The sequence below is a fragment of the Oncorhynchus tshawytscha genome, linkage group LG25 (genome assembly GCF_018296145.1).
Source record: "Oncorhynchus tshawytscha isolate Ot180627B linkage group LG25, Otsh_v2.0, whole genome shotgun sequence".
NCBI classification, from domain to species: domain Eukaryota; kingdom Metazoa; phylum Chordata; class Actinopteri; order Salmoniformes; family Salmonidae; genus Oncorhynchus; species Oncorhynchus tshawytscha.
In genome coordinates, this window is record NC_056453.1 from 25,143,856 (window position 1) to 25,171,378 (window position 27,523).

Genomic DNA, 27,523 nt, shown 5'->3' on the forward strand with positions numbered 1-27,523 from the left:
GTCTTTGTGAGACGCAGAGTAGGTGAACGGATGATCTCCGCATGTGTGGTTCCCACCGTGAAGCATGGAGGAGGAGATGTGATGGTGTGGGGGTACTTGGACAAGGGTGGCATCAAGGCAAAGTGTGGCTACTTTGAAGAATTAACTATTTTAAATATTTGATTTGTTGAACACTTTTTTGGTTACTACATGATTCCATATGTGTTATTTCATAGTTTTGATGTCTTCACTATTATTCTACAATGTAGAAAATAATACAAATAAAGACAAACCCTTGAATGAGTAGTTTTGACACTAGTGTATGTATTACACATATTTAATCGCTTTTTTGGGAAGTCACAAATCTACACTGAATGTAAAGATCCCAGAAAATATAAGATCACAGAAAATGTCTCTCAAAAATGTGTTAACATCCCTGTTAGTGAGTATTTCTCCTTTAATAATAACAACAATACATGGTACTCATATAGCGCTTTTCAAGTTATCAAAGTGGTTTTGCCAAGAAAATCCTTCCACCCGATAGGTGTGGCATATCAAGAAACTGATTGAACAGTATGATCATTACACAGGTGTACCTTGTGCAGAGGACAATTAAAAGGCCTCTATAAAATGTGAAGTTTTGTCACACAACACAATGCCACAGATGTCTCAAGTTTTGAGGTAGCGTAAAATTGGCATGCTGACTACAGTAATGTCCACCAGAGCTGTTGCCAGATAATTGTATGTTAATTTCTCTACCATAAGCCGCCTCCAACGTTGTTTTAGATAATTTTGCAGTATGTCCAACCGGCCTCACAACCGTAGACCACAAGTATGCCGTCGTGTGGGCAAGCGCTTTGCTGATGTCAAAGTTGTGAACCGAGTGCCACATGGTGGCAGTGTGGTTAAGGTATGGGCAGGCGTAAGTTATGGACAACGAACACATTTTTATTTTATTGATGGCACTTTGAATGCACAGAGATACCATGACGAGATCCCGAGGCCAATTGTCGTGCCATTCATCCGCCACCATCACCTCATATTTCAGTATGATCATTCACGGCCTCATGTCGCAGGGATCTGTACACAATTCCAAGAAGCTGAAAATGTCCCAGTTCTTCCAATGCCTGCATACTCACCAGACATGTCACCAATTGAGCATGTTTGGGATGCTCAGAATCGAAGTGTACGACAGCGTGTTCCAGGTCCTGCCAATATCCAGCAACTTCGCACAGCCGTTGAAGAGGAGTGGGACAACATTCAACAGATCACAATCAACAGCCTGATCAACTCTATGCAAAAGAGATGTGTAGCATTGCACGAGGGAAATTTGGTCACACACTGACTGGTTTTCTAATCCACACCCCTACTTTTTTTTTAAAGGTATCTGTGACAAACAGATGCATGTCTATATTCCCAGTCATGTGAAATCCATATATTAGAGCCTAATAAATTAATTTCAATTGACTGATATGAACTGTAACTCAGTAAAATCTTAGAAATAGTTACATGTTTGCGTTTATATTTTTGTTCAGCATACTTTTATATTTCCATCATTTCTTTTAAACAGGTACTGGTTACCTTCAGACGAGTCCTGTGCCACTTGTTGTAGAGCAAAACGGAGATGACCATCGTGTTCGTTAGAGTCTCCCCTTTCCATAGAATGATCATCATAGTTTGTAGGCCGGATGCTACAGACGTTTTCGTGCAAAGACCGATTTTCAGAACCTCTCATGGTCTGACAAACATTGCTCTAGCTCTGCCAGCTTTCACCATAGATGTGGAAGTGTGAAATCGGCACATGCTGTGTATTGAGATGCATTCCATGTAAAAAAACAGACATGTTTAGCTTAAACTGAGGGATCTTGATTGGCATTGTTTTTATTAGTGCGCCAATCGACTCTAGGGGATATAGTTCAATTTAACATTGTACTTTTCAAGTATCAGTATACAATGTGTAATTGTCTGTAAAAAGTCTGTTCTGTGTGAAGCGTATAACATTTTGGGACTTTTCCTCTCTGCATCCCTCTCTCATAGCTCACTCTGTACCCAAACCAAATGCCAACCCAACATCCAGTTATAAACAATGAGGCGGAAAAAGAGGAATGCAAAAGCATTCCTTTTTTGTTTGCTGACATTTTCCGACCCCTGCCCCCTCTATCTCTGTCCCAAATGCCGATGGTGTCTGGTTGAGGAAAGCTCCTCACAAGCTTTCAAATTGTTCTCTGCAACTCACCCAAATTTGACTGAAGTAGAATAGGGCAATTCTTCCCTTTAATGAAGGAAGGCCAGAGTGGCACTGAAAAGTTGTCAACTGCACAGCCTCACACCCAACAGAGAGACATAGAGTAGGATGGTCAGCCATTTTGCGAATGCCATAATTTGATTGACCGTCCCTCCTTCTTTTGGATGCTAACTGACATTGTAGGTTGAGCTGATCGTTGGTATCATTGGTATGCCGATCAGAGGTGCCAGGATGTAAGGGCGGAGGTATGTGGCCCCTTAATTGGACATTGAACGGATAGTTGGAATCCCAAGTGATAAGCCTTTATTTTTCATTCAACCCACCCTAAAGCCTCCCTCCCGAAGATAGTATTGCTGATCAAAGTGATGGTGTGTATATCAGTGGAGGCTGCTGAGGGGAGGACGGCTCATAATAATGGCTGGTTCGAAGCAAATGTAATGGCATCAAACATATGGAAACCATGTGTTTGAGTTATTTGAAACCATTCTACTTATTCCGCTCCAGCCATTACCAAGAGCCCTTTCTCCCCAATTAAGGTGCCACTCTCTGCCTCTCTCTCCCCCCTGTGGTGTGCATACATATGTCAAGTGCCCGGGCCACGTGAGTAATAATGACATGCCTTTGTGTGTTAGTTAATGGCCCCTGGGGTCCCCTGGTGGCCCCATGGCAAGGCCCCATGGTGTGTGGACAGGACGGGCTGCAACAGCTGGGAATGCACCCTAAAACTGACTGACCTCAATAGGAGGCGGCAAAGTCACTACTTAGGAGACAGACAGCCATACAGGGAGGCCGACGTGTTGATCACACTGCCCAGGGGTGGTGGCCCTACCAGGGATAGACTACCGGTAGACACATTTTTCACAGAGGCACGTTGTGGGTTATTGTCAGGGTAGCCAGTCACTATAATCTAAAAACTGGGAGCAAAGATCCCAAAACAGCAAAATACAAAAAAGCTGTTCATATTGTTTTTTGGTTCTGTTTTGTGGAAGGAATTCACTGCATATTGTTCATAGTAAGTGAGCAAGCATACCGCAATGTATAGTCCCCATCTTTCACTAAGCACCCTTTTATGTCTCCTCTCTGTGTATGTGTGGGTGTATGCTGCTGACTTTCTTTCTCTGGGTTCTCTGCAGAGCCTCCAGTTGTTGAAAGTAGTTTTTTCCGTGCAGTGCTCGTATAGGGCAGGGTAGGGCAGGACCAACCGACCACCCAGGGCCTTCCAACGCACCACACCCCACAGCATGGCTGCTTCCCAGCAGACAGAGCGGGATCCAGAGAGCTGGCCTTTTCCAACCTTTTTCTCTCTGCCTCTCTCGCTCTCTCTCACTCGCTCTCCGAGTCCAGGCAACACATGGGAACCTGAGGAGGCCCTTCCCTTCCCGCCTCTCTCCCAGTGCAGGCAGCACCCTGGGCATTGCGTGTGCCCACAGTACAGCGTGCCACAGCTGCCAGGGGGAGCAGGGTGCAGCTGCACCTCGGACTGGGTTTCACTTTTCTGACTCATGACTTTGGAACTGAAGAACCAATCGTTTACCTCTCGTATCCCAGCCTACACAGGACAGCTGCAGCACCCTCTTCCTATAGCCTAGGGATATCAATGTAAGGCGTTCCACTCCATTGTTAGGTTGAGATGCTGCTGTGCTGGGTGCTTTCTGTATGGTTAAGTATGACATGGGCATGGTGAGTTTGGTCTTAGTCAGTGGTGCGCTGCAAGATTTACTGTCAGATCCATGTCAATCCACATCTATAATAATATGATAACATATGCCATTTAGCACAGTTTCCCTCACAACATGCATGGTAGATTTCTGACTTCAAGAACACCAATGAAATCTGTTCAATTTCTGCTTATATTGGTCTACTGTGGCATTTCACCATATACAGACAGCTGTTCATAGAAAGTGACATTTATGAGTAGAAGATTGATGCTGCTACTGTACAGTAACTCATACAGGGCTAGAGCTGCTGAACCAAGGCCACATGGCCTTTGTAATAGTTGGCAATGCAAAAAGCACGCCCCATTTTCTCCCATTTCTCTATTATCTGAACAGATGCAAGATGACACAAACTTGATTTATGATTATTCGCCTTAACTTTATCACAGTAAAAATCTCCCTTTGCTTATTTTGGCCGTTCTCTGCAATATTGCTCACACCGTTATGAATGGTGTGTTTGAAATTTGCCAAACACAGATGATATTCCACTGGCATGCACAGCAAATTCACCAGTGTTAAAATAACACTGAAAGTGTGGACCCGTATAGACAAACAGTGATGAATTAACACACTGCTTAGTGTAAAGCATTATTTGTATATTTCCCAGAATGCTTTGTTTTACGAGTAAATTGTAGAGTTACCACCCATGACTGTATTGGTTAGATACATTCAACAAGTGAGATCCTAAATGAAAATGTTATTGTTCAAACTTGATTATTTAACACAATAAAATATGTATTTCATAAGGCCTCATTTTGAGGGATTACACTCGAAAGAATACTGGGTTGTTTGAGTGACCCAACTGCTGGGTTGCAAGTATTAGGTCACTTAATTGGATTGTTTTAAAAAATTGTTGATGCTGGGTTATTGATTTACGATCCAACGGGTCAGATTAGAAGACTGGAGGCTTGGTTTAGTAGGGGTGAGGCTTCAAGGAGTTATTTTTGGCCTCCCATGAGTGTAAATGTAATTCCGGTTCATCATTATTATCACATATAACAGGTGAACACTTAAGCAAACAAAAAAAGCAACACCTCACGACACAACGCCTCTCCCTCATGTGTCCTACATGTTGTGTGTATGCATTGACATGTATATGTAACCAATAGATGTAAAGTTGAAGTCAGAAGTTAACATACACTTAGGTTGGAGTCATTAAAAAACGTTCTTCAACCACTCCACAAAGTTATAGTTCACTAACTATAGTTTTGGCAAGTCGGTTAGGACATCTACTTTGTGCATGACACAAGCAATTTTAACAACAATTGCTTACAGACAGATTATTTCACTTTTAATTCACAGATTCACAATTCCAGTGGGTCAGAAGTTTACATACACTAAGTTGACTGTGCCTTTATACAGCTTGGAAAATTCCAGAAAATAATGTCACGGCTTCAGAAGCTTCTGATTGGCTAATTGACATCATTTGAGTCAATTGGAGGTGTACCTGTGGATGTATTTCAAGGCCTACCTTCAAACTCAGGGCCTCTTTGCTTGACATCATGGGAAAATCAAAAGAAATCAGCCAAGACCTCAGAAAAATATGGTAGACCTCCACAAGTCTGGTTCATCCTTGGGAGCAATTTCCAAACGCCTGAAGGTACCATGTTCATCTGTACAAACAATAGTACACAAGTATAAACACCATGGGACCACACAGCCGTCATACCGCTCAGGAAAGAGATGCGTTCTGTCTCCTAGAGATGAACATACTTTGGTGCGAAAAGTGCAAATCAATCCCAGAACAACAGCAAAGGACCTTGTGAAGATGCTGGAGGGAAACAGGTACAAAAGTATCTATATCCACAGTAAAACGAGTCCTATATCAACATAACCTGAAAGGCCACTCAGCAAGAAATATGCCACTGCTCCAAAACCGCCATAAAAAAGCCAGACTACGGTTTGCAACTGCACATGGGGACAAAGATTATCCTCTGGTTTGATGAAACAAAAATATAACTGTTTGGCCATAATGACCATCGTTATGTTTGGAGGAAAAAGGGGGAAGCTTTCAAGCCGAAGAACACCATCCCAACCGTGAAGCACAGGGGTGGCAGCATCATGTTGTGGGGATGCTTTGCTGCAGGAGGGACTGGTGCACTTCACAAAATATATGGCACCATGAGGGAGGAAAATATGTGCATATTTTGAAGCAACATCTCAAGACATCAGTCAGGAAGTTAAAGCTTGGTTCCAAATGGGTCTTCCGAATGGACAATGACCCCAAGCATACTTACAAAGTTGTGGGAAAATGGCTAAAGGACAACAAAGTAAAGGTATTGGAGGGGCCATCACAAAGCCCTGACCGCAGTCCTATAGAAAATGTGTGGGCAGATCTGAAACAGCATGTGCGAGCAAGGAGGCCTACAAACCTGACTCAGTTACACCAGCTCTGTCAGGAGGAATGGGCCAAAATTCACCCAATTTACAGAGTGTATGTAAACTTCTGACCCACTGGGAACGTGATGGAAGAAATAAAAGCTGAAATAAATCATTCTCTCTACTATTATTCTGACATTTCACATTCTTTAAATTAGGTAAGAGAATATAATTTTACCTTTGGAGTATTCAAATGAGAGTGAGGTGGATGTCACCCTATCCCCTTAATAATCCAGCCTCCTGAATCCAAGTGTTTGACATGGGGGAGGGGACCAGTAACTTTATGATCAAACTTCATCAATGTAGAAGCAACAGTAATTTTTCATACTTGGATCTGGTCTCATCCAAATATCACATTTCAAGAAAAATAATAAGTTCTGTAAGGGGTGCGTAACCGGTGGCATGGAAGTCAGGCCAAGGAGAGCAGAACTAGGTAATAGCAACGAATGCAGAAGATTGGTGTGAGAACTCCCCCTCATTCATAGAATCAACATGATTGCACAATGACAGGAAATGTATCAATTGTCAACTGGACAACATATTAAGTGTCACTCAGGGAGTTTCTCACACATATCTTCTGGATGTGTTCTGGAAAAGCCTCACAGCCCTTTTCTCTCCTCCAATCCTTGGCTGTGTATCTGGGGCAGGGCAGAGGAAGAGTGAGGATGAGAGACCAATGCCCCCGGTCTGTAGAGATGGAAAAAGAGCTGCTCTGTGACACACACAGATCCACAGTCTCTTCAACGCCCCCATCTCTTTGTTTGTGCTGTATTATTATCCTGCCTGCCGTCCTCCCACCTCCAGCATTGACATCATACCAGCGTCCCACAATTGTCAGTAAGTTGTGTGTGTGTGTGTGAGTGAGAGAGAGAGACACACAACAAAAACTGTGGGAAAGGTCCACCTCAAGCTATTTTGTAGGGTGTCCATCCACTCTAGTCTGCCCAGACTGAGTGAAAACACACTTTGGTGATGAAATTTCACTTCCTTATGTTATAAAATACATTTTACCAAGACAAATATGATTCTTCATGTTCTGAATTATTCCGTGGGGTCTTTCTCAAACATATTAACATTATTTACAAAAAGTCCAATTTTGTAACAATAAACATCTGGCAATAAGCACCCAGCTCTTTTGAGAGTTTTTTCATAAATACTTTTGTGGTGGTTGTCTGCAAAGTTGTTTCCGCGGGTCGCAAAAATACAAATTAACATCACACGAACTGAATTAAGTATAAAAGGCTTTGGAAATGAAAAGCTTGCGGTATGCTCAGTGCCCCGTTGATATTTCACAGAGATACGCTTGTTTTTGTGAAAAATCTGAAAAAAGGAAAAGAACTTATTACATTATTAGGAAAAGCTTATACTAAAATATGAAAATACCACATCATGTCTCAAATTTGATATCTATCTTACTTTTATATTGTTTTATGTCCTCCGAATTCCAGAAGAAAGATGATTCAACAGTGAGCCTGTCAGTTAGATAATTCTCACTGATGCAATGCTATTTTCCAGATTTTTGACCACTTTCTTTCTCTGGCCTCCATTGATTTAGTCACCCTAATTTTGTCCATCCTACAAGGGTAAGAACGCCAATAACTTTTGAACGGATTGTGACAGAGACATGAGGTTTGGACTATTGGTTATCTTAGAGGAGTATTCACACACAAACAATATATTCACAATTATTTTACCCATTGATCAAAAGATGAGTTTTTGATTAGACACTATATTATGTATTTATTTATTTTTAAGAGCTCCCGAGTGGTGCAGCGGTCTAAGGCACTGCATCTCAGTGCAAGAAGCGACACTAAAGTTCTTTGTTCGAAACCAGCCTGTATCACAACCGGCCGTGATTGGGAGTCCCACAGGGCGGCGCACAATTGGCCCAGCGTCGTCCTGGTTTGGCTGAGGTAGGCCATCATTGTAAATAAGATTTATTCTTAAAACTTGTTGGGGATAGGGGGCAGTATTTTCACTTTGGATGAATTGCGTGCCCATAGTGAACTGCCTCCTACTCTGTCCTAGATTGCTAATATATGCATATTATTATTACTATTTGATAGAAAACACTCTGAAGTTTCTAAAACTGTTTGAATTATGTCTGTGAGTATAACAGAACTCATAGGGCAGGCAATCTTCCAAACAGGAAGTGAAATTCTGAATGCGTGTCTAATTTTAAGTTATCGCCTCTTCCCTTCCAAATAGGATATGGATCTGTTAGCACTTCCCACACCTTCCACTAGATGTCCTCATTCAGCAGAACGTGGAATGGAGCCTCTGGTGTAAACTTTGACCGAATGGGAGGGGAAATAGTCACTGTCCTGGCAGAATGCAATTTCCCTGTGGCGCATTTGTCTGTGGATGTCACCATCGTTCTATTTGGCTGCAGATGAAAACGTATGCTCCGGTTGGAACGTTATTGCATATATATGAAAATAACATCCTGAAGATTGATTCTCTACTTAGTTTGACCAGTTTATTCGACCTGGAATATATATTTTTTAAGTTTTCGTCCGAGTTCTCCTGGACTAGCGTCAGCTTTTGGGCATGTGAGCTGAAAGTGCTAGCAAATGCAGCTAATTGGACACTAGTATTGGACATTATGGAACAAAACAACGATTTATTGTGGAACTAGGACTCCTTGCACTGCATTCTGATGAAAGATCATCAAAGGTAAGGGAATATTTATGATGTAATATCGTATTTCTGTTGGCTCCAACATGGCGGAGAAATATATTTACGTCTGAGCGCCGTCTCAGATTATTGCATTTAAAAAGAATCTGACACAGCGGTTGCATGAAGAAACAGTGTATCTTTAATTATATGTAGAACATGTATCTTTAGTCAAAGTTTATGATGAGTATTTCTGTTATCTGGCTTAGCTTTCTGAGGCATTTCTGAACATGGCGTCAATGAACAAACAAAACAAAACATAAATGTATTGTGTAACATGTCATATGAGTGTCATCTGATGAAGATTATCAAAAGGTTAGTGATTCATTTTATCTCTAATGGTGGTGGTGGTGTAACATAAATACATGTTGTGTTTTCACTGTAAAACATTTTTAAAAATCAGAAATGATGGGTAGATTAACAAGATATGTATCTTTCATTTGCTGCATTGGACTTGTTAATGTGTGAAAGTTACATATTTCTAAAGAATATTTTTGAATTCCTCGCACCACCTTTTCAGCTGAATGGGGGGTTTTCGCCATAACAGGTTTTAACTGACTTGCCTAGTTAAATAAAGGTTGTACCTATAACATGAACTCATACTTTGCACTCCCCTCTTCTCTCTGTCCCCTGCCTGCAGAACAGCATCGTAAGGGAATGGCCATGGACAGCCTGGGTGGACTGAGAAGGTAGGCGAGAGGTTGCTAAGAGAAGAGGGGAAGAAAGGGCTGTGCTGAAAGAGAATGGATGTAGGAGAATAAGGAAGGGAAAAGAGAGGAGAGGAGGCTAGAGAAGGGAGGGAAGGGGTTGTCCTGCCAAACAGAGAAGGAAGAAGGGAGGCCAGAGGAGAAGAAGGGCGTTATAAGGGGCTGAACCGTCAGAAAGAGGAGGCGGAGGGGCAGAAGAAGGAGAGGTCAGGGGAGTGGACCAGGAACTAAGAGAGAGAGGGATAGACAGCAGACTGGAAGGAGGAGAAGAAAGGGATTGTGTGTTACTGTATGTCAAACTTTGTGCAGGACGCTGGAGAGGATGAGTTATTCATCCACTGAGACTGGAGATGACCTGTTGGTCTAGTTGACATGGAAACAACCTATGGGTTGTCATGGTGCCACTCCTGTGACTTGTTTGCGGTTGGCGGTGGGGTGACGCCCATGCGGTCTGAGTGACACAGGTAGAGTTCTCTCCCCTCCTCCTCTTCTCACTCTCCTGCAGGTCTCGGACTGTGTCAGACACATAGGTGATGTAGGCAGGCCAGCTCTGGAGAACAGGCAGACAGCCAGGGTACAGACCTAGACTGGTGCTGCAAGACCCTGGGAGACAGAGCAGAGTCACCACATGGAAGATGTAGTAAGTGGTGGTTTTCACCTCACAGGCTTAGATAAACCAGCAACTCTCTCTAAAGTCATCCATAAATACTGTGGGTATTCTATGCAACATATTAATTTAATTTTCTATCAGAGTATGTAACATTTGTGCATAATGCTTATCAACCTGTTGGCACTTGCAGTGCACTGAGTGGTATTAGTGTATGTGAGTAATCTGGGTCTGGCAATAAACTCAGCAGTAGTCAGTAATCAGAGCTAGGATTGTTTTTTACTACAGCTTTTATTCATCATGTTTTACCATGAGTGGAGGTCAAGAGTTAAGAGCTGAATGTGTTCTGCTCGTTAGTGTCTTTCAATTCTGGTTAAAGGAGAGGCTTCCAGGGACGTGGTAGGCTGTTCACAATTGTTGACCAATCAGGGACTGTCTGGAGGTGACCTTTACATTTTAAACACAAGCTCATGGTCATTATGAACCCTGTTACAACCCTGGCCATCCTGCTCCTGGACTGCAGTTGCAGAAAGAGGGAAGAGTTGCTATGGGATTTAGTGTTAGTTTTTCAGACTGTTTACATTTTAAAAACACATTGAACTGTATGCAGTATGTAAGTGTGGAGTAGCACATGTATTCAGCTCAGTATGACGTGTATTGTACAGTAAAGGTGCTGAGATTGAATGCTGTTGATCAGTGTTCTACAGCAGGTAGAGCAAATAAGTGCTTATCAAATATCTTAGATTGCATGACATAGTAACTGTACATTCCTTATCCTTGATTTTTAGTACTCTAGCTATGCAGCAGAGTACTGTAAAATTGCTTGTTTTTTGGTTTTCACAGTCCTAAAGGGCCACTTTTATTTTTTTGTGTTTTCTAATTTCCTGACTCCAAGGCCCATTCCAACAAATTCTTCAACTGTGCTCATAAAGCATTCTGTCAGATAGAGGAAGTCAATGGACATCCTGAACTACACAGACACACACATGCACACACTCATATACACACTGAAACACAAAACCTATACCACTTCAAAAATATCCCAAAACATACATCTCCACACATGGATACTCAGGATTTCGGCCAAGGAACGTTTTGATCATAAACAGCACTTCAACCCGTAGGAACTATTTCCTCCCCATTTGGTTGGTGAAACTGAGATTCCAAGGTCATGTTCATTAGGACACACTGTAGCAAAATGTTGTGCAACATAAAACGAAAACAAATTCAAATAGGATCCGGTTTACTCCATTTCGGAGCGTTTTTCTACAATGTATTGCCTATTGAACACCAGGCTGGTTCCAGCGTGTTTTCACTCTGCTTTCCTTGAGTTTGAGGACAACACCTTGTTTATTGGGGGGTAAGTCCTGCTGCTGTCCAGTGCCCACAGTGTGAGCTTGACAACTGGCCCAGAAGTAGGACTCTCACACCCCTGGCCAGCATTAACATACACACACATCTGTCTGCCTTGTTAGGCTGGTAGCAGAGCCAACGGAAAATCTAATTCAAAGTTATGGCAAAGCGGCAAATAGGGCTACACTATTAATGTGTTATTCATTATGTTGACTTCCTGCCCCTTGTTTCTATCCATGATGTCCCTTCTCTGTCCTGCACTTTCTCTCTCGTCCTCTACACTACTGTCTCTTGTTATGAGTCTCTGTGTTCTGCTTTAGATGCAAACAGGAAGGGGAGGGGAGGATTGTTCTTCTGTTTCTCTTTCTTGGCACGGTGGATGTCCCCTGGGCCTTTTATCTGGAAGTACTTCTTGTCTGGTCACACAGTCCACTTGTAAAATATCTGCTGGCTGTAGGGATGTGCTCCAGTGAATGAGACTGGAGGCCACTGCATCTGCAAAGGGACAGAGCCTAAGGAGGGGATATTAACCCCTCTGTGTGTGTCAATCATCTATTCTTACTTGCTGCATCAAAATTATGAAGAAAAGAGTACAGATGTTGTCTTTTGATTTGGTAGAGGTTGCTTTGGCAGGGTGTTTTTTTTTACCAAACTAATTGGAAACATCCAGGGCTTGTTCTTGTTTATTCTGGGTTGTGTGGTTGACCCAAATGCTGGGTTGTGTGGTTGTCCCAAATGCTGGGTTGTGTGGTTGTCCCAAATGCTGGGTTGTGTGGTTGACCCAAATGCTGGGTTGTGTGGTTGACCCAAATGCTGGGTTGTGTGGTTTACCCAAATGCTGGGTTGTGTGGTTGACCCAAATGCTGGGTTGCAGGTGTTGGGTCACATAGTTGGGTTGTTTTCTTTAAAAGAGCAAGTTTGGGTTGTTGATGCTGTGTGTTATTGGTGCTGGGTTATTGATCAGAAGACTAGAGGCATAATTTATTGGCTTTCAGATTGTTCTTTTTAGCCACCCGTGAGAGTAAATATCATTCCTGTTAATCTATTCTGTTGTGTAGTTATTGTGCGTAAAGGTTGAATATTGACATTTTTGTGGCTTCATTGAGGCTTACAGAAGTGTATGATTTTGCTAAGAAACTATGCTAATCCCAATGTTGGGATAGATACCACCTTTTTATAATATGTAATAAGCAATCTTATTTGTCTAGAACAGAGTTTCACAAGCTCGTTCCTGCCCCACTGGGTGCATACTTTGGTTTTTGCCCTAGCACTACACAGCTGATTCAAGTAACCAACTTATCATCAAGCTATGTAGTGTGGGGGCAGGACGTGTTTGGGAAACCCTGGTCTAGCAGAATGTGCAAAATGTTAAACATTTTAAGGCTAAATTGAATTTGCAGTATGTAAACATCCAAATAACCCAGGGTGTGTTCTGTCCAATATTTACCAAATAACCAAAATTGGGTTGATTTTTAACCCAGCATTTCGTTTTTTGGTCATTATTGCCCTCAGTTCAGCTGTAAGCCTATAGTATATTTATGAGGGACCAGGTCCATTAAAAGCAGGCATCTGGTAGCCTTCAAATGGGCCATTAATCGCAGCATGTGCATCCCTTAGTTGGCAACCCAACTCCCACTTCCCCACTACACCATCCCCATCCAAGCCCCTGTCAAAAATTTGCTTCTCATTCCTCTACTGAGAAGCAGGAAAGGCTGTGAGCTGGGATTCAGAGACCAGGAATGTGATGCTTTTCCTGGTCTCTTCAGTACTGGCATGAGTTGGACTATCTGGCCAGGTAATGTGGTTCACTGAAGAGCAGGAGAACATGATGGTCCTGGTTTGAACCTGCTTCTTAACCACCCTCGCATGATTAAGAGCCTTGCCAGAACCCTTGTGAGACTTGTGTTTATGACTAGTCTTTAGCTCAACGGGGCTATCGCAGTCTTGTGGCCTGCAGGAAACCTTGGTTCAAATCCCAATTCATCACACTTTTTTGCCTTTTACAGTTTGAGAACAGTATCTCAGTATCTCCAGAAGCGTGCCATTAGACTGATATTATAGTGCAGATTCTGAGGCTAAAAATAAGCAGGCTGGATTGTTGGTTTTATTTTAAACAGGGGATGGAGGAATGGTGGAACGGAAACTGAACATGAGGCAGGCTGCATCCAACTAGGTTTAATATCCATCAGTAAGAGCGAGACAGAGTGGGAGAGGGAGAGGGAGAGAAGATGTAGGTTTTAACCATGTCTTTTGAGAAGGAGCTGAGTCCCGGGGGGGGGGACACGACACTGCATCACATCCGGCTGTGACTGGTAGTCCCAGTGTCACCCGGGTTAGGGGAGGGTTTGTTCTTAACTGACTTGCCTAGTTAAATAAAGGTTAAACAAAAATACTATAGCAGACACACCCATCACTTTGCATGCTAGGAACCCAGCCTCCAAAATAAACCTTATTAACAAAGCCTTGGCATCTTTTTGGAAGGAATATCACTACGACTTGTTATTTCAGATGAAGATATACCACATGGACATCAACAAGATGAGGACTAATGTATAGCGATGTGGATGGGAGAGGAGCTGACCGTGCTTCTCTATGTTATGTTATAACCATGCATCTAATAGAGGGTTTCAGGAATGTAGTTTGGCCTTTGGTGGCAGGTCTGGTAACAGCCCAGTAATCTGTGGCATGCTAGGCTAGGCAGACTAGCCACTTATAAATAAACCCCTCTAGACATGAGAGAAATTCACTGAGGCTTGTTTTAATGAGCGCAGAGTAATAAGTGGTACTAGGTGTGTGTGTGTACAGATGTAGGATCTTCATTTGATCACCCCGTACCAGGAGAAACTTCCTGCAATGCAGGACATTTTAAACGTGTCGTTTATTTTAGGTTTAAAAAGGCTTCTGAATATTGTCATTTCCAGTTTGAAATTTCAGACCTAATTTTCCCTCATGAAAAACGTATCAAACCATGCATAAATATCCATTAATTATAACCACATAGCAATTCACATTTCCTGTTGCTGCAGGATTTTTTCCCCTGCTGTAGCAAACTGGATCAAATTTAGATGCTACATCTCTATGTGTGTAAGCAGTCAACAAGATATCTGTGTAAAATATCTGAGGGGTCACAACTAGAGTATGTGCCATCGTGATCTACTGCGCTCCATGCATGTGTATTTATGGCCAGTGAGGAACGCTACCCCTAGCATGGACGTCATGCAGTTCTACAACTTAAACTGACACGAGAGGCTAATATGGTTCACGACACAAGTAGACACATCTCTTCATCTCCCTCCAACGTATATGTACAGTATGTGATACACACAATTTAGTAAGCAGAACTCAATCATGGCAGTCAAAGCAGGAGCTGTCGTCCTTTTCATATACATCTTACACAGTTCATACACAGACATTATTTTTGTCAAGTCTGTGTATTGAAAGAGCTGCATAACATTTTCTTGTACTTTGAGCCAGGCACAAGACACCCCTTTGTCTGACTGTGACAGCAGATTACTCCCAGGTAGACATCTGTAAGGAATTTGAGGTTGGGTTAAATGAGAGTTGGGGGGATAGAGGGTTGCTGGCAGGCCAGCAGACAGGATGGAGCTGGTAGGGGGAGTGCATTACCAGCAGATACATGGGCCTGGGAGCCGCAGCTGCAACCCATTTCAGTGCCAAGGTCATTGGTCTAATCGGGGACCAATTCTGAGCTCTGCAGGTGGTCATGGGACACCCCCTTCTAACAGGCCTGGTGTTTTACACAACCCCTCCATCCCAGACAAAGATTACAGACGGACATTCAAACCGCAGCGCAGAGTATAACATGTCAGTATCATGTACAGTACCAGTCAAAAGTGAGGACACACCTACTTATTCAAGGGTTTTTCTTTATTTTAACTATTTTCTAAATTGTAGAATAATTGTGAAGACGTCAAAAAACACATATGGAATCACATAGTAACCAAAATATTGTTAAATAAATCAAAATGTATTTTATATTTGAGATTCTTCAAAGTATCCACACTTTGCCTTGATGACAACTTTGCACACTCTTGGCATTCTCTCAACCAGCTTCACCTGGTATGCTTTTTCAACAGCCATGAATGATTTCACACATATGCTGTGAATTTGTTGGCTGCTCTTCATTCACTCTGCGGTCCAACTCATCCCAACCCATCTCAATCGGGTTGAGGTCAGGTAATTGTGGAGGCCAGGTCATCTGATGTAGCAATCCATCACTCTCCTTCTTGGTCAAATAGCCCTTACACAGCCTGGAGGTGTGTTTTGGGTCATTGTCCTGTTGAAAAACAAATTACAGTCCCACTAAGCGCAAACCAGATGGGATGGTGTACTGCTGCAGAATGCTGTGGTAGCCATGCTGGTTAAGTGTTCCTTGAATTCTAAATAAATCACTGACAGTGTCACCAGCAAAGCACCCCAAAACCATCACACCTCCTCCTCCATGCTTCACGGTGGGAACCACACATCCGTAGATCATCTGTTCACCTACTCTGCATTTCACAAAGACACTGCTATTGGAACAAAAAAGCTCAAATTTGGACTCATCAGACCAAAGGACATATTTCCACTAGTCTAACGTCCATTGCTCATGTTTCTGGGCCCAAGCACATCTCTTCTTATTATTGGTGTCCTTTAGTAGTGGTTTCTTTGCAGCAATTTGACCATGAAGGCCTGATTCATGCAGTCTCTGAACAGTTGATGTTGAAATGTGTCTGCTACTTGAACTCTGTGAAGCATTTATTTCTGAGGCTGTAACTCTAATGAACTTATTCTCTGCAGCCGAGGTATCTCTGGGTCTTCCTTTCCTGTGGTGGTCCTCATGAGAGCCAGTTTCACCATAGCGCTTGATGGTTTTTGCGACTGCACTTGAGGAAACTTTCAAGGTTCTTGAAATGTTCCAGATTGAGTGACCTTCATTTCTTAAAGTAATGATGGACTATCGTTTCTCTTTGTTTGTTTGAGCTGTTCTTTCCATAATATGGACTTGGTCATTTACCAAATAGGGCTATCTTCTGCAAACCACCCCTACCTTGTCACAACACAACTGATTGGTTCAAACGCATTAAGAAGGAAAGAAATTCCACAAATGAACTTTTAACAAGGCACACCTGTTATTTTAAATACATTCCAGGTGACTACCTCATGAAGCTGTTTGAGAGAATGCCAAGAGTGTGCAAAGCTGCCATCAAGGCAAAGGGTGGCTACTTTGAAGAATCTCAAATATAACATTTATTTTTATTTTGTTTAACATTTTTTTTTGGTTACTACATTATTCCATATGTGTTATTTCATAGTTTTGATGTCTTCACTATTATTCTAAAATAGTAAAAATAGTAAAAATAAAGAAAAACCCTTGAACGAGTAGGTGTGTCCAAACTTTTGACTGGTACTGTACATGGGTGGCAGAGTATGAGTCAGTTTGCCAAACTCACACACACGACTACCCAAATACACTACTACCACCCACCATACACACTACTAACCAAACACACTACTACCACACACATGACTACCAAAACACACCACTACTACACACAATACTGTACAATACTGTAATTCCATCAGTGGGGGGTCATTTGGGTCATATAGCTATTTCATTTTGAATTTTAAGACCCCTTAAAAATGCTATATTAAAAAAACATATTTTTTTATTATCCCATACAAACACATTGATTAACAGATTCACTACATGGAACAACAGATAATAAAAAATACAAAGTTTGTTCTGAAGTCTTTCCTCTAACTGAGAGGATATAAGAAAGATCAGGAAACTATTATTATTATATATATATTTTTTACATGTGTTTAATGGAAAAAGATCAGTTTCAAATTCCAGGCTAGGCTATAACATTTTAATCACATTGCTCAAGTGATGTTGCTTTAGTTGTGATGGCGGCTTCATGTAAAGAGTGGTAGTGTGTGTGTGTGTAGGTGTGTGTTGGTGTAGGTGTGTGTAGGTGTGTGTAGGTGTGTGTGTGTGTAGGTGTAGGTGTGTGTAGGTGTGTGTGTGTGTGTGTGTGTGTGTGTGTATGTTTACGTGTGCTTGCGTGCTCCCTTGTGATTGAACGGGTGAAGTGTAGACAGGGTGAAGAATGGGCAGACTCAGGTTTTTCTCTGCGGTCTTCACCCTACTCATGCCTGACAGCTCTGGAATGAAGTCCACCCTTGTTAGTTAGAAGCAAGGGGAAATATTTTGGTAAATATTTTGGTAGATATTTTCCAACGGTTTTGAGTCAACAGCCGTCAGTCCCCTTAGTAAAGGACCTTCATTTGGCCCTTGCTGCAGTTTGATCATTAAGGGTTTGTTTTTCACTTTCCTCTAGCAATGCAGCTCTTTAAGTATTACAAGTATTAACGCATGATTAGAAACATTCCCACTTTGTAACAACTATGAAAACATGACTCTTGAAACTAGAGTCATCAACTGGAATATTAAAATAATGGTTTTCAGAGACATTCCATGTCGAATTGAAGGATATAATACACTATATGTCCCAGCTGCATAAATAAACCACCATAAAGTGGAGGTGTAAGGTTGGTCTGTGTGTGGTCGTCCTGCAACACTCCTCTCTCCCTCTCTAAATGTCTCTCTCTCGTTCCAGAGATATAATATGACATGTGAAATGTCTTTATTCTTATTCTACATTTGTATTGTTTATTAAATACTTCACTTGCTTTGGCAATGTTAACATATGTTTCCCATGCCAATAAAGCCCTTGAATTTCATTTTGAGAGAGAGAGAGAGAGATCAACTTAATATGCCACCAATCTCCTGTGCTACCAATACCTTCATAACAGCAACAATAACATCAATATTACAAAGGTTTGTCGATGAAACATGCTACAGATTTTTCTAGGAATGTATCTCTCACAGACATAAACTGAGGCAACAGTTAAGCCCTCACCTTTCCTGAGACAGTGTGTGTGGGTCTGGGTTAGCCCCGCCTCTGATCTGGTTAGGCTGTCAAAGACATGGCGTCCTGTTGGGTCCAGCAGCTCCTTCAGGAAAGGCTTCATACCCTTCACATGAAATGTCAATAAAGTATATTCATTCAAATTCTTCTCTCCTTACAGACAGACATCCATGTCCTGCCAATGCCTCTTCTCCTGGTCAAACTTCTAGCCAAGCGCAAGCCTTCGATTTCATTAAGCTCCCCTGTTCAATTCTCTGTTGCCATGGTGATTGTACCAAACAAATAGTCCCACCGTCTCAGCACCACCGTTGGTCAGCCTTGTGTTCCAGTGTTTGTGAATGGCTGGCTAAATGGCTCATTAATCCCCCAGTGGCTGTGACCGCTGTCAGTCGCCTGGGGCTTGCTGCTTGGCAGAGTAAACGTTAGTGGTTAAGGATTAAACCAACAAATGGTTACAAAAGCTAATGAACCAACGCTGTCATTTTTCATACTTTGGTCATCATACTTTGACCTGGTTTTCTTGAAGGTAACCATACTGTAACTTACTACACAGAAAGTTAAATCAACACTGAGCGTACTAAATTAACACAGAGAGTGAAGACTGTCGCTACCCCATGTCAAACACATGGATTAATTATTAACCTCTACAGGATCTGTGTTTTCCCACGGGGAGGTTGAGCTAACGTATGCTAATGTGATTAGCATGAGGTTGCAAGAAACAAAACAAAAATCCCAGGTCATAGACATATCTGATATAGGCAGAAAACTTAAAATCTTGTTCATCTAACTGCACTGTCCAATTTACATGAGCTATTACAGTGAAAGAATACCATGCTATTGTTTGAGGAGAGTGCACAGTTATGAACTTGTAAATAAACCAAAATAAACCAATTAGACACATTTGGGCAGTCTTGATACAACATTTTGAACAGATATGCAATGGTTCATTGGATTAGTCTAAAGCATTGCACATACACTGCTGCCATCTAGTGGCCAAAGTCTAAATTACACCTGGGCTGGAATAATACATTATGGCCTTTCTCTTGTATTTCAAAGATGGTACAAAAAAATACAAAAAACATGTTGTTTCTTTGTATTATCTTTTACCAGATCTATTGCGTTATATTCTCCTACATAAATTTCACATTTTCACAAACTTCCAAGTGTTTTCTTTCAAATGGTACCAAGAACATGCATATCCTTGCTTCATGTCCTGAGCTACAGGCAGTTAGATTTGGGTATGTCATTTTAGGTGAAAATTGAAAAAAAGGGGCAGTTCCATAATAGGTTTTTAATGGTACACGGTGACATCACTTTAACACCAATGGTAACATGATATTCTCTTACCTTGTAAACAACATTGGAGAAAATGTGTTTGCAGAGGGGCGTGGTTTATATAGCTAGATAGCTACTGCCTGAAGACCTAGCAAGTATCTTTGCCAAAGATGAATAGGGTAACCTTTTAATTATGTATATTTGCTGACACGTTACAGTCAAATTTTGGCACCAGTAGAGTAGCTATTTAGCACAGGAGGTTGGTGGCACCTTCATTGGGGAGGAAGGGTTGTGGTAATGGCTGGAGTGGAATAAGTGGAATAGATTCAAATACATCAAACACATGGTTTGTTGCCATTCCATTCACTCAGTTCCAGCCATTTACTATGAGCCTTCCTCCCCTCAGCAGCCTCCACTGCTATCTTGATATATAAACCACTCCTCTGCCAACACACCTTCTCCGATGTTGTTTACAAGGCAATACTTATTTAAATTAGATGAGAGAATATCATGTTACCATTGGTGTATTAAAATGATAGTTAAGGTGAAGTCGCCTTGTCCCCTTAATAATGAATCCAATTGTTTGACATGGGGGAGTGGACCAGGTATTTTGTGATCAAACTTTATCAATGCAAAAGCAACATTCATTATTCATACTTTGGTCTTCATACTTCGATCTGGTTCAAGTATCCAAATATTTCAGGAAAAACATGATTTTGACTGTTCATAAACTTTAAATAATATAATTTCAACAATAACATATTCACTTAGGATCTCACTCTGTGACGTTAATAGGACTAAAAATGAATATACGCAATACTTATGTCGCTGTTTGCTAACATATTCAGTAATTGGTGGTAACTCTACAATTCAGTCGAAAGATCTCAGCGATCACTGCCTCATTATCTGCATCCGTAATGGGTCTGTGGTCAAACAACCACCCCTCATCACTGTCAAACACTCCCTAAAACACTTCAGCGAACAGGCCGTTCTAATCGACCTGGCCGGGGTATCGTGGAATGACATTGACCTCATCCCGTCAGTAGAGAATGCCTGGTTATTCTTTAAAAGTGCCTTCCTGACCATCTTAAATAAGCATGCTCCATTCAAAAAATGTAGAACCAGGAATAGATATAGCCCTTTGTTCACTCCAGACCTGTCTGCCCTTGACCAGCACAAAAACATCCTGTGGCGTTCTGCATTAGCATCGAATAGCCCCCGTGATATGCAACTTTTCAGGGAAGTTAGGAACCAATATACACAGGCAGATAGGAAAGCTAAGGCTAGCTTTTTCAAACAGAAATTTGCATCCTGTAGTACAAACTAAAAAAAAATCTGGGACACTGTCAAGTCCATGGAGAATAAGAGCATCTCCTCCCAGCTGCCCACTGCACTGAGGCTAGGAAACACTGTCACTACTGATAAATCGATAATAATTGAGAATTTCAAGAAGCATTTTTCTATGGCTGGCCATGATTTCCACCTGGCTACTCCTACCCTGGTCAACAGCCCTGCGCGAACCACAGCAACTCGCCCAAACCTTCCCCATTTCTCCTTCTCCCAAATCCAGATAGCTGATGTTCTGAAAGAGCTGCAAAATCTGGACCCCTACAAATCAGCCGGGCTAGACAATCTGGACCCTCTCTTTCTAAAATTATCTGCCGAAATTGTTGCAACCCCTATTACTAGCCTGTTCAACCTCTCTTTCGTATCGTCTGAGATTGGAAAGCTGCCGCGGTCATCCCCCTCTTCAAAGGGGGAGACACTCTAGACACAAACTGCTACAGACCTATATCTATTCTACCCTGCCTTTCTAAGGTCTTTGAAAGCCAAGTTAACAAACAGATTACCGACCATTTAGAAACTCACCGTACCTTCTCCGCTATGCAATCTGGTTTCGGAGCTGGTCATGGGTGCACCTCAGCCACGCTCAAGGTCCTAAACGATATCATAACCGCCATTGATAGGAGACATTACTGTTCAGCCGTATTCATTGACCTGGCTAAGGCTTTCAACTCTGTCAATCACAACATTCTTATTGGCAGACTCAAAAGCCTTGGTTTATCAAATGATTGCCTCGCTTGGTTCACTAACTACTTCTCAGATAGAGTTCAGTATGTCAAATGTTGTCCGGACCTCTGGCAGTCTCTATGGGGGTGCCACAGGGTTAAATTCTCGAGCCGCCTCTGTTCTCTGTACACATCAATGATGTCGCTCTCGCTGCTAGTGATTCTTTTATCCACCTCTACGCAGACGACACCATTCTGTATACCTCTGGCCCTTCGTTTTACACTGTGTTAACTTAACTCCAGACGAGCTTCAATACCATACAACTCTCCTTCCATGGCCTCCAACTGTTCTTAAATGCAAGTAAAACTAAATGCATGCTCTTCAACCGATCACTGCCCGCACCTGCCAGCCCGTCCAGCATCATTACTCTGGACGGTTCTGACTTAGAATATGTGGACAACTACAAAGACCTAGGTGTCTGGTTAGACTGTGAACTCTCCTTCCAGACTCACAAAAACATCTCCAATCCAAAATTAAATCTAGAATCGGCTTCCTATTTCACAACAAAGCTTCCTTCACTCATGCTGCCAAACATACCCTCGTAAAACTAACCATCTTACCGATCCTCGACTTCGGCGATGTCATTTACAAAATAGCCTCCAACACTCTACTCAGAAAATTGGATGCAGTCTATCACTTTGCCATCCGTTTTGTTACCAAAGCCCCATATACTACCCACCACTGCGACCTGTATGTTCTCATTGGTTGGCCCTCACTTCATACTCATCGCCAAACCCACTGGCTCCAGGTCATCTATAAGGCTCTGCTAGGTAAAGACCCTCTTTATCTCAGCTCACTGGTCACAATAGCAGCACCCACCCGTAGCACGCACTCCAGCAGGTATATCTCACTGGTCACCCCCAAAGCAAATTCTTCCTTTGGCTGCCTCTCCTTCCAGTTCTCTGCTGCCCATGACTGGAACGAACTGCAAAAATGTCTGAAGCTGGAGAATCTTACCTCCCTAACTAGCTTTAAGCACCAACTGTCAGAGTAGATCACATATCACTGCACCTGTACATAGCTCATCTGTAAATAGCCCATTCAATCTACCTCATCCCCATACTGTATTTATTTATTTTGCTCCTTTGCACCCCAGTATCTCAACTTGCACATTCATCCTCTGCACATCCTACCATTCCAGTGTTTAATTGCTATATTGTAATTACTTTGCCACCATCGCCTATTTATTGCCTTCCCTCTCTTATCCTACCTCATTTGCACATGCTGTATATAGATTTTCCTACTGTTTTATTGATTGTATGTTTGTTTATTCCATGTGTAACTCTGTGTTGTTGTATGTGTCGAACTGCTTTGCTTTATCTTGGCCAGGTCGCAGTTGCAAATGAGAACGTGTTCTCAACTAGCCTACCTGGTTAAATAAAGGGGAAATAACATTTAAAAAATAATCCTCATGATAAAGTACTAAACAAAAATATAAATTCAACATGTAGTGTTGGTCCCATGTTTCATGGTCTGAAATAAAAGATCCCAGAAAATATCCATGCGTACAAAAAGCTTATTTCTCACAAATGTTGTGCACAAATTCATTTACATCCCTGTTAGTGAGAATTTCTCCTTTGCCAAGATAATCCATCCACCTGACAGGTGTGGCATATCAAGAAGTTGAATAAACAGTATGATCATTGCACAGGTTCACCTTGTTCTAGGGACAGAAAAGGCCACTCTAAAATGTGCAATTTTGTCACACAACACAATGCCACAGATGTCTCAAGTTTTGAGGGTGCGTGCAATTGGCATGCTGTCTGCAGGAATGTCCACCAGAGCTGTTGCTAGACAATTGAATGTTCATTTCTCTACCATATACCGCCTCCATGTTGTTTTAGAAAATTTGGCAGTACGTCCAACCAGCCTCACAACCGCAGACCACGTGTAACCTTGCCCGTCCAGGACCTCCACATCTGGCTTTTCACCTGTTGGATCGTCTGAGACCAGCCACCCAAACAGCTGATGAAACTGATGTGTTTTTCTATCTGTAATAAAGACCTTTTGTGGGCTAAAACTCATTCTGATTGGCTGGGCCTGGTTCTCCAGTGGGTTGGCCTGGCTCCCAAGTGGGTGGGCTTATGTGTAACGATTGTAGGAAGGATTGGAGGACCAATGTGCAGCGTGGTAAGTGTCCATTTTAATATATAAAACTGAACACTACAAAAATACAAAATAGCAACGTGAGTGAACAAACAAAAATCGAAACAGTCCCGTGTGGTACAAACACAGGAAACAATCACCCACAACTCAAAAGTGAAACCAGGCTACCTAAGTATGGTTCTCAATCAGGGAAAAGGAATGACAGCTGCCTCTGATTGAGAACCATACCAGGACAAACACAGAAATCCCGAATCATAGAAAAAGGAACATAGACAACCCACCCAACTCACCCCCGACCATACTAAACAAAGACATAACAAAAGAACTAAGGTCAGAACGTGACATTATGCCTTCCCAGGCCTACCCGTGGTTGCTCCCCTGCCCAGTCACGTGAAATCCATAGACTAGGGCCTAATGAATTTATAGTATTGACAATCAATTGACTGATTCCCTTATATGAATTGTAACTCAGTAAAAATGTTGACATTTTTTGCATTTTGCGATTATATTCTTGTTCAGAGTATATATTTTGCTTAGATGTGCTCAATCTAAACAGTGTACCAAATTATTCCACTCTGTTTCTCCTTCAAGTACCATGTCGCAATGGGCCCTGTGTCTGTAGGAAACAGAGATATTACAGAAAGGAGGAGATAGGAATCCCATTGGGCAATGAATGGAGAAACGACACACTCAACTGACTGTCGACTAAGCCCATTCACATTGTCATGCTCCGTCACGTGGTTTGCTAAGCTAATCATCATGCAATCCCTTCTGAAAGTCATGGTATGAGTCGGGAAACCTGCCTATTTTCCTCAAATGTACGTAATGTCACAATTCCAAAGCTATACAATATAACAGAGAACACGTTACTGACATTATCTCACATCTTGGAAAATATTTACAATGTTGTACTTCTCGTTCACAAAATAAATGCTAATGGTTTTTGAGCTTGTGCCCAATTGACTCCCATTCACACCTTGAAGTAGAGCTCTCCTTGTCCCAGAATCACCTAGAATATACTACACTGCCCATTGATGACTTAAGGACGATGTACACAATGGGCGTTAAGAATTTCCCATATCCCTCAAAAGTATCTCTGTGGGAAATCAACATCACTCTGCTTTTGTTCTGGCAGTAAGACCCCTAAATTGGTAGTGATGTTTGTTTAAACTATTTTACAGCTAGCTAGCTACTTTACATGATGATAGTGACTTTGGTATTATTTTGTGTAGCTATGCTTTCTAGCTAGCTATGTAGCTAGCCAGCCAACCAGCCCAGATAAAGAGAGTATTGCACTGTTTTTTTTGTAGATTTGAGCAGCAACAGACTTCCCCAAATTATTTTCACGTTTCTACCATCCTTGTTACATCGACAAAAGGAAACATTGTTCACAATTTTTTTCCACATATTAGTGTTATTTAACACCTTTTAGCACTGTTAATCATAGGAATTAGTGGTTTGGTGTCGATTATCCCTTTTAAGAGTTTCATCATTGGGTTCAGAGATACTCTGATTGATCGGCTATGAAAAGCCAACTGACATTTACTCCTGAGGAGCACTTTGTGACATCAGCTGATGTAAGAAGGGCTTTATAAATACATTTAATAGATTGATGGATTCACTATGTGATGTTGTACTCTGTAGTCCTCATATTGAAGTAAAGCTGACACAACCACTTCTCCAATGCAGACATACTGAAAAAGTTAACACATATCCAATTGGTGGGGAGACAAAGAAAACACATGAAATGAAACATAGGCCTTGTCAACCACACTTGATGACAATCCACCCCTTAGATGGAATGACTGTTGGAGCTAACCCAAACACTACAGCCCCTCTAGAACGCTGCATCTCGCGGAAACTCTGTATGCAGAGAGATGAGGACCCGAAGCCCAGGCTTCATTCTGGAATGTTGGAGGCAGGTCACACGTGCTCAATTAACCAGGAAGACTAAGGCATCGGGGTGTGTGTTTGTGTTTGTGCTTGTGTGGGTGTCCGTGTGTGTATGCCTGTCTGTCTTTTGGTATAATTTTCCAGTATTGGGAAAATGGGATGTGGACCATAGAGCAGGCTAGACTGATTGATAGAATGGGACCTAACTGCCTCTGCTGGCCTGGGGAGAGAACTAAAGGTCCCCAGTCTTTGTGGCCTGAAGCCTCAGCCAAATCCATGGCACTTACTTAGGAAAGTTACACACACACACACACACACACACACACACACACACACACACACACACACACACACACACACACACACACACACACACACACACACACAGACACACACACACACACACACACACACAGAGAGAGAGAGAGGAAATAAACACATTAGAGGAAAGGGAGGAGCAGATGTTGGAGTGGCAAGGTATCTGTCCATTTCCTCCTCTTGCTCTGTGTTTTTTGTTTTACAATCTATCTCCACCCCACCCCTCCTCTCAGAAGGACAGAATGTGCAGGCCAGGTCCGGACCAGTGGACACGCCTTTGTTGTCTGTAAATAATGTGTGGTCCCTACTACAACACCACCACCATCCCCAGACTGCGATAGCTCCCAGGACAACAACGTACCTCTTCCCTCCATCCTTCCATCCTGCCATTGCTCCCTAAACAGGGAAGGAAGCTAACCCCCTCCACTCTGCTGGGGCCAAAACTTTAGGGGGGTGGGGTGAGGAGAGGGTGCCTTGCACCCGGACTGAACCCGTCCACTGACAGCAGGAAAGCCAGGGAGGTCAAATGAAGGGAATGGTGGGTCTGCTTCTCCATGGCAACTGACAGGATTTGTAGTGTCAAGAGTGTTGTACCGGATGCTTGGCCATGCCAGTGCTCGCTGCTTTCCTCAAAACAAGCATGTCACATTCTGTCCACACGGTCTCTCTGTTGTGTTGATTAACAACTTGGTTTCTAACAACACACCGTAAAACATTTCCTGTCATTCGTACAGTAGATTACTGGCAGCACAGTAGCCAGTAGGTTCCTGTAAATGTACTGTAAATTACTGTCAGCGAGGAAGCAAGTAAATTACTGTAGATTTACAGGACCTTTACTGTAACACAAATTTACAGCATATTACTGGAACACCTGACTACAGTAACATACTGTATTTCTGGAATGTACAGTGCATTACTGGAAGCACAGTGGTCAGATTAACAGTGCAAGTAGCTAGTGCCAATGACAGGAAATATTTCTGTTCCATGTATTTGATATAGGTATTTTTTTTTTTTTTGTAAATATTTTTAAAAATTAAATTTTACCCCTTTTTTGCCCCAATTTCGTGGTATCCAATTGTTAGTAGCTACTATCTTGTCTCATCGCTACAACGTCCGTACGGGCTCGGGAGAGACGAAGGTTGAAAGTCATGCGTCCTCCAATACACAACCCAACCAAGCCGCACTGCTTCTAAAAACTTCTTATGGTATAGGGGACGGTTGCGTCCCACTTGGGCAAAAAACAGGGAAAATGCAGCGCGGCAAAA

General features: G+C 42.2%; 1 protein-coding gene across 1 annotated transcript; it reads right to left on the minus strand.

The window, feature by feature from the left end:
• Positions 1-9,501: 9,501 nt before the first annotated feature.
• Positions 9,502-18,907, minus strand: LOC112224014. Its single transcript, XM_024387306.1, has 2 exons — positions 18,588-18,907; positions 9,502-10,304 (listed from the first exon to the last, which is right to left on the minus strand). The coding sequence occupies exons 1-2, from the start codon at positions 18,697-18,699 to the stop codon at positions 10,033-10,035; spliced, it is 384 nt and encodes a 127-aa protein (XP_024243074.1). The 5' UTR covers positions 18,700-18,907; the 3' UTR covers positions 9,502-10,032.
• Between the last annotated feature and the right edge of the window lie 8,616 nt (positions 18,908-27,523).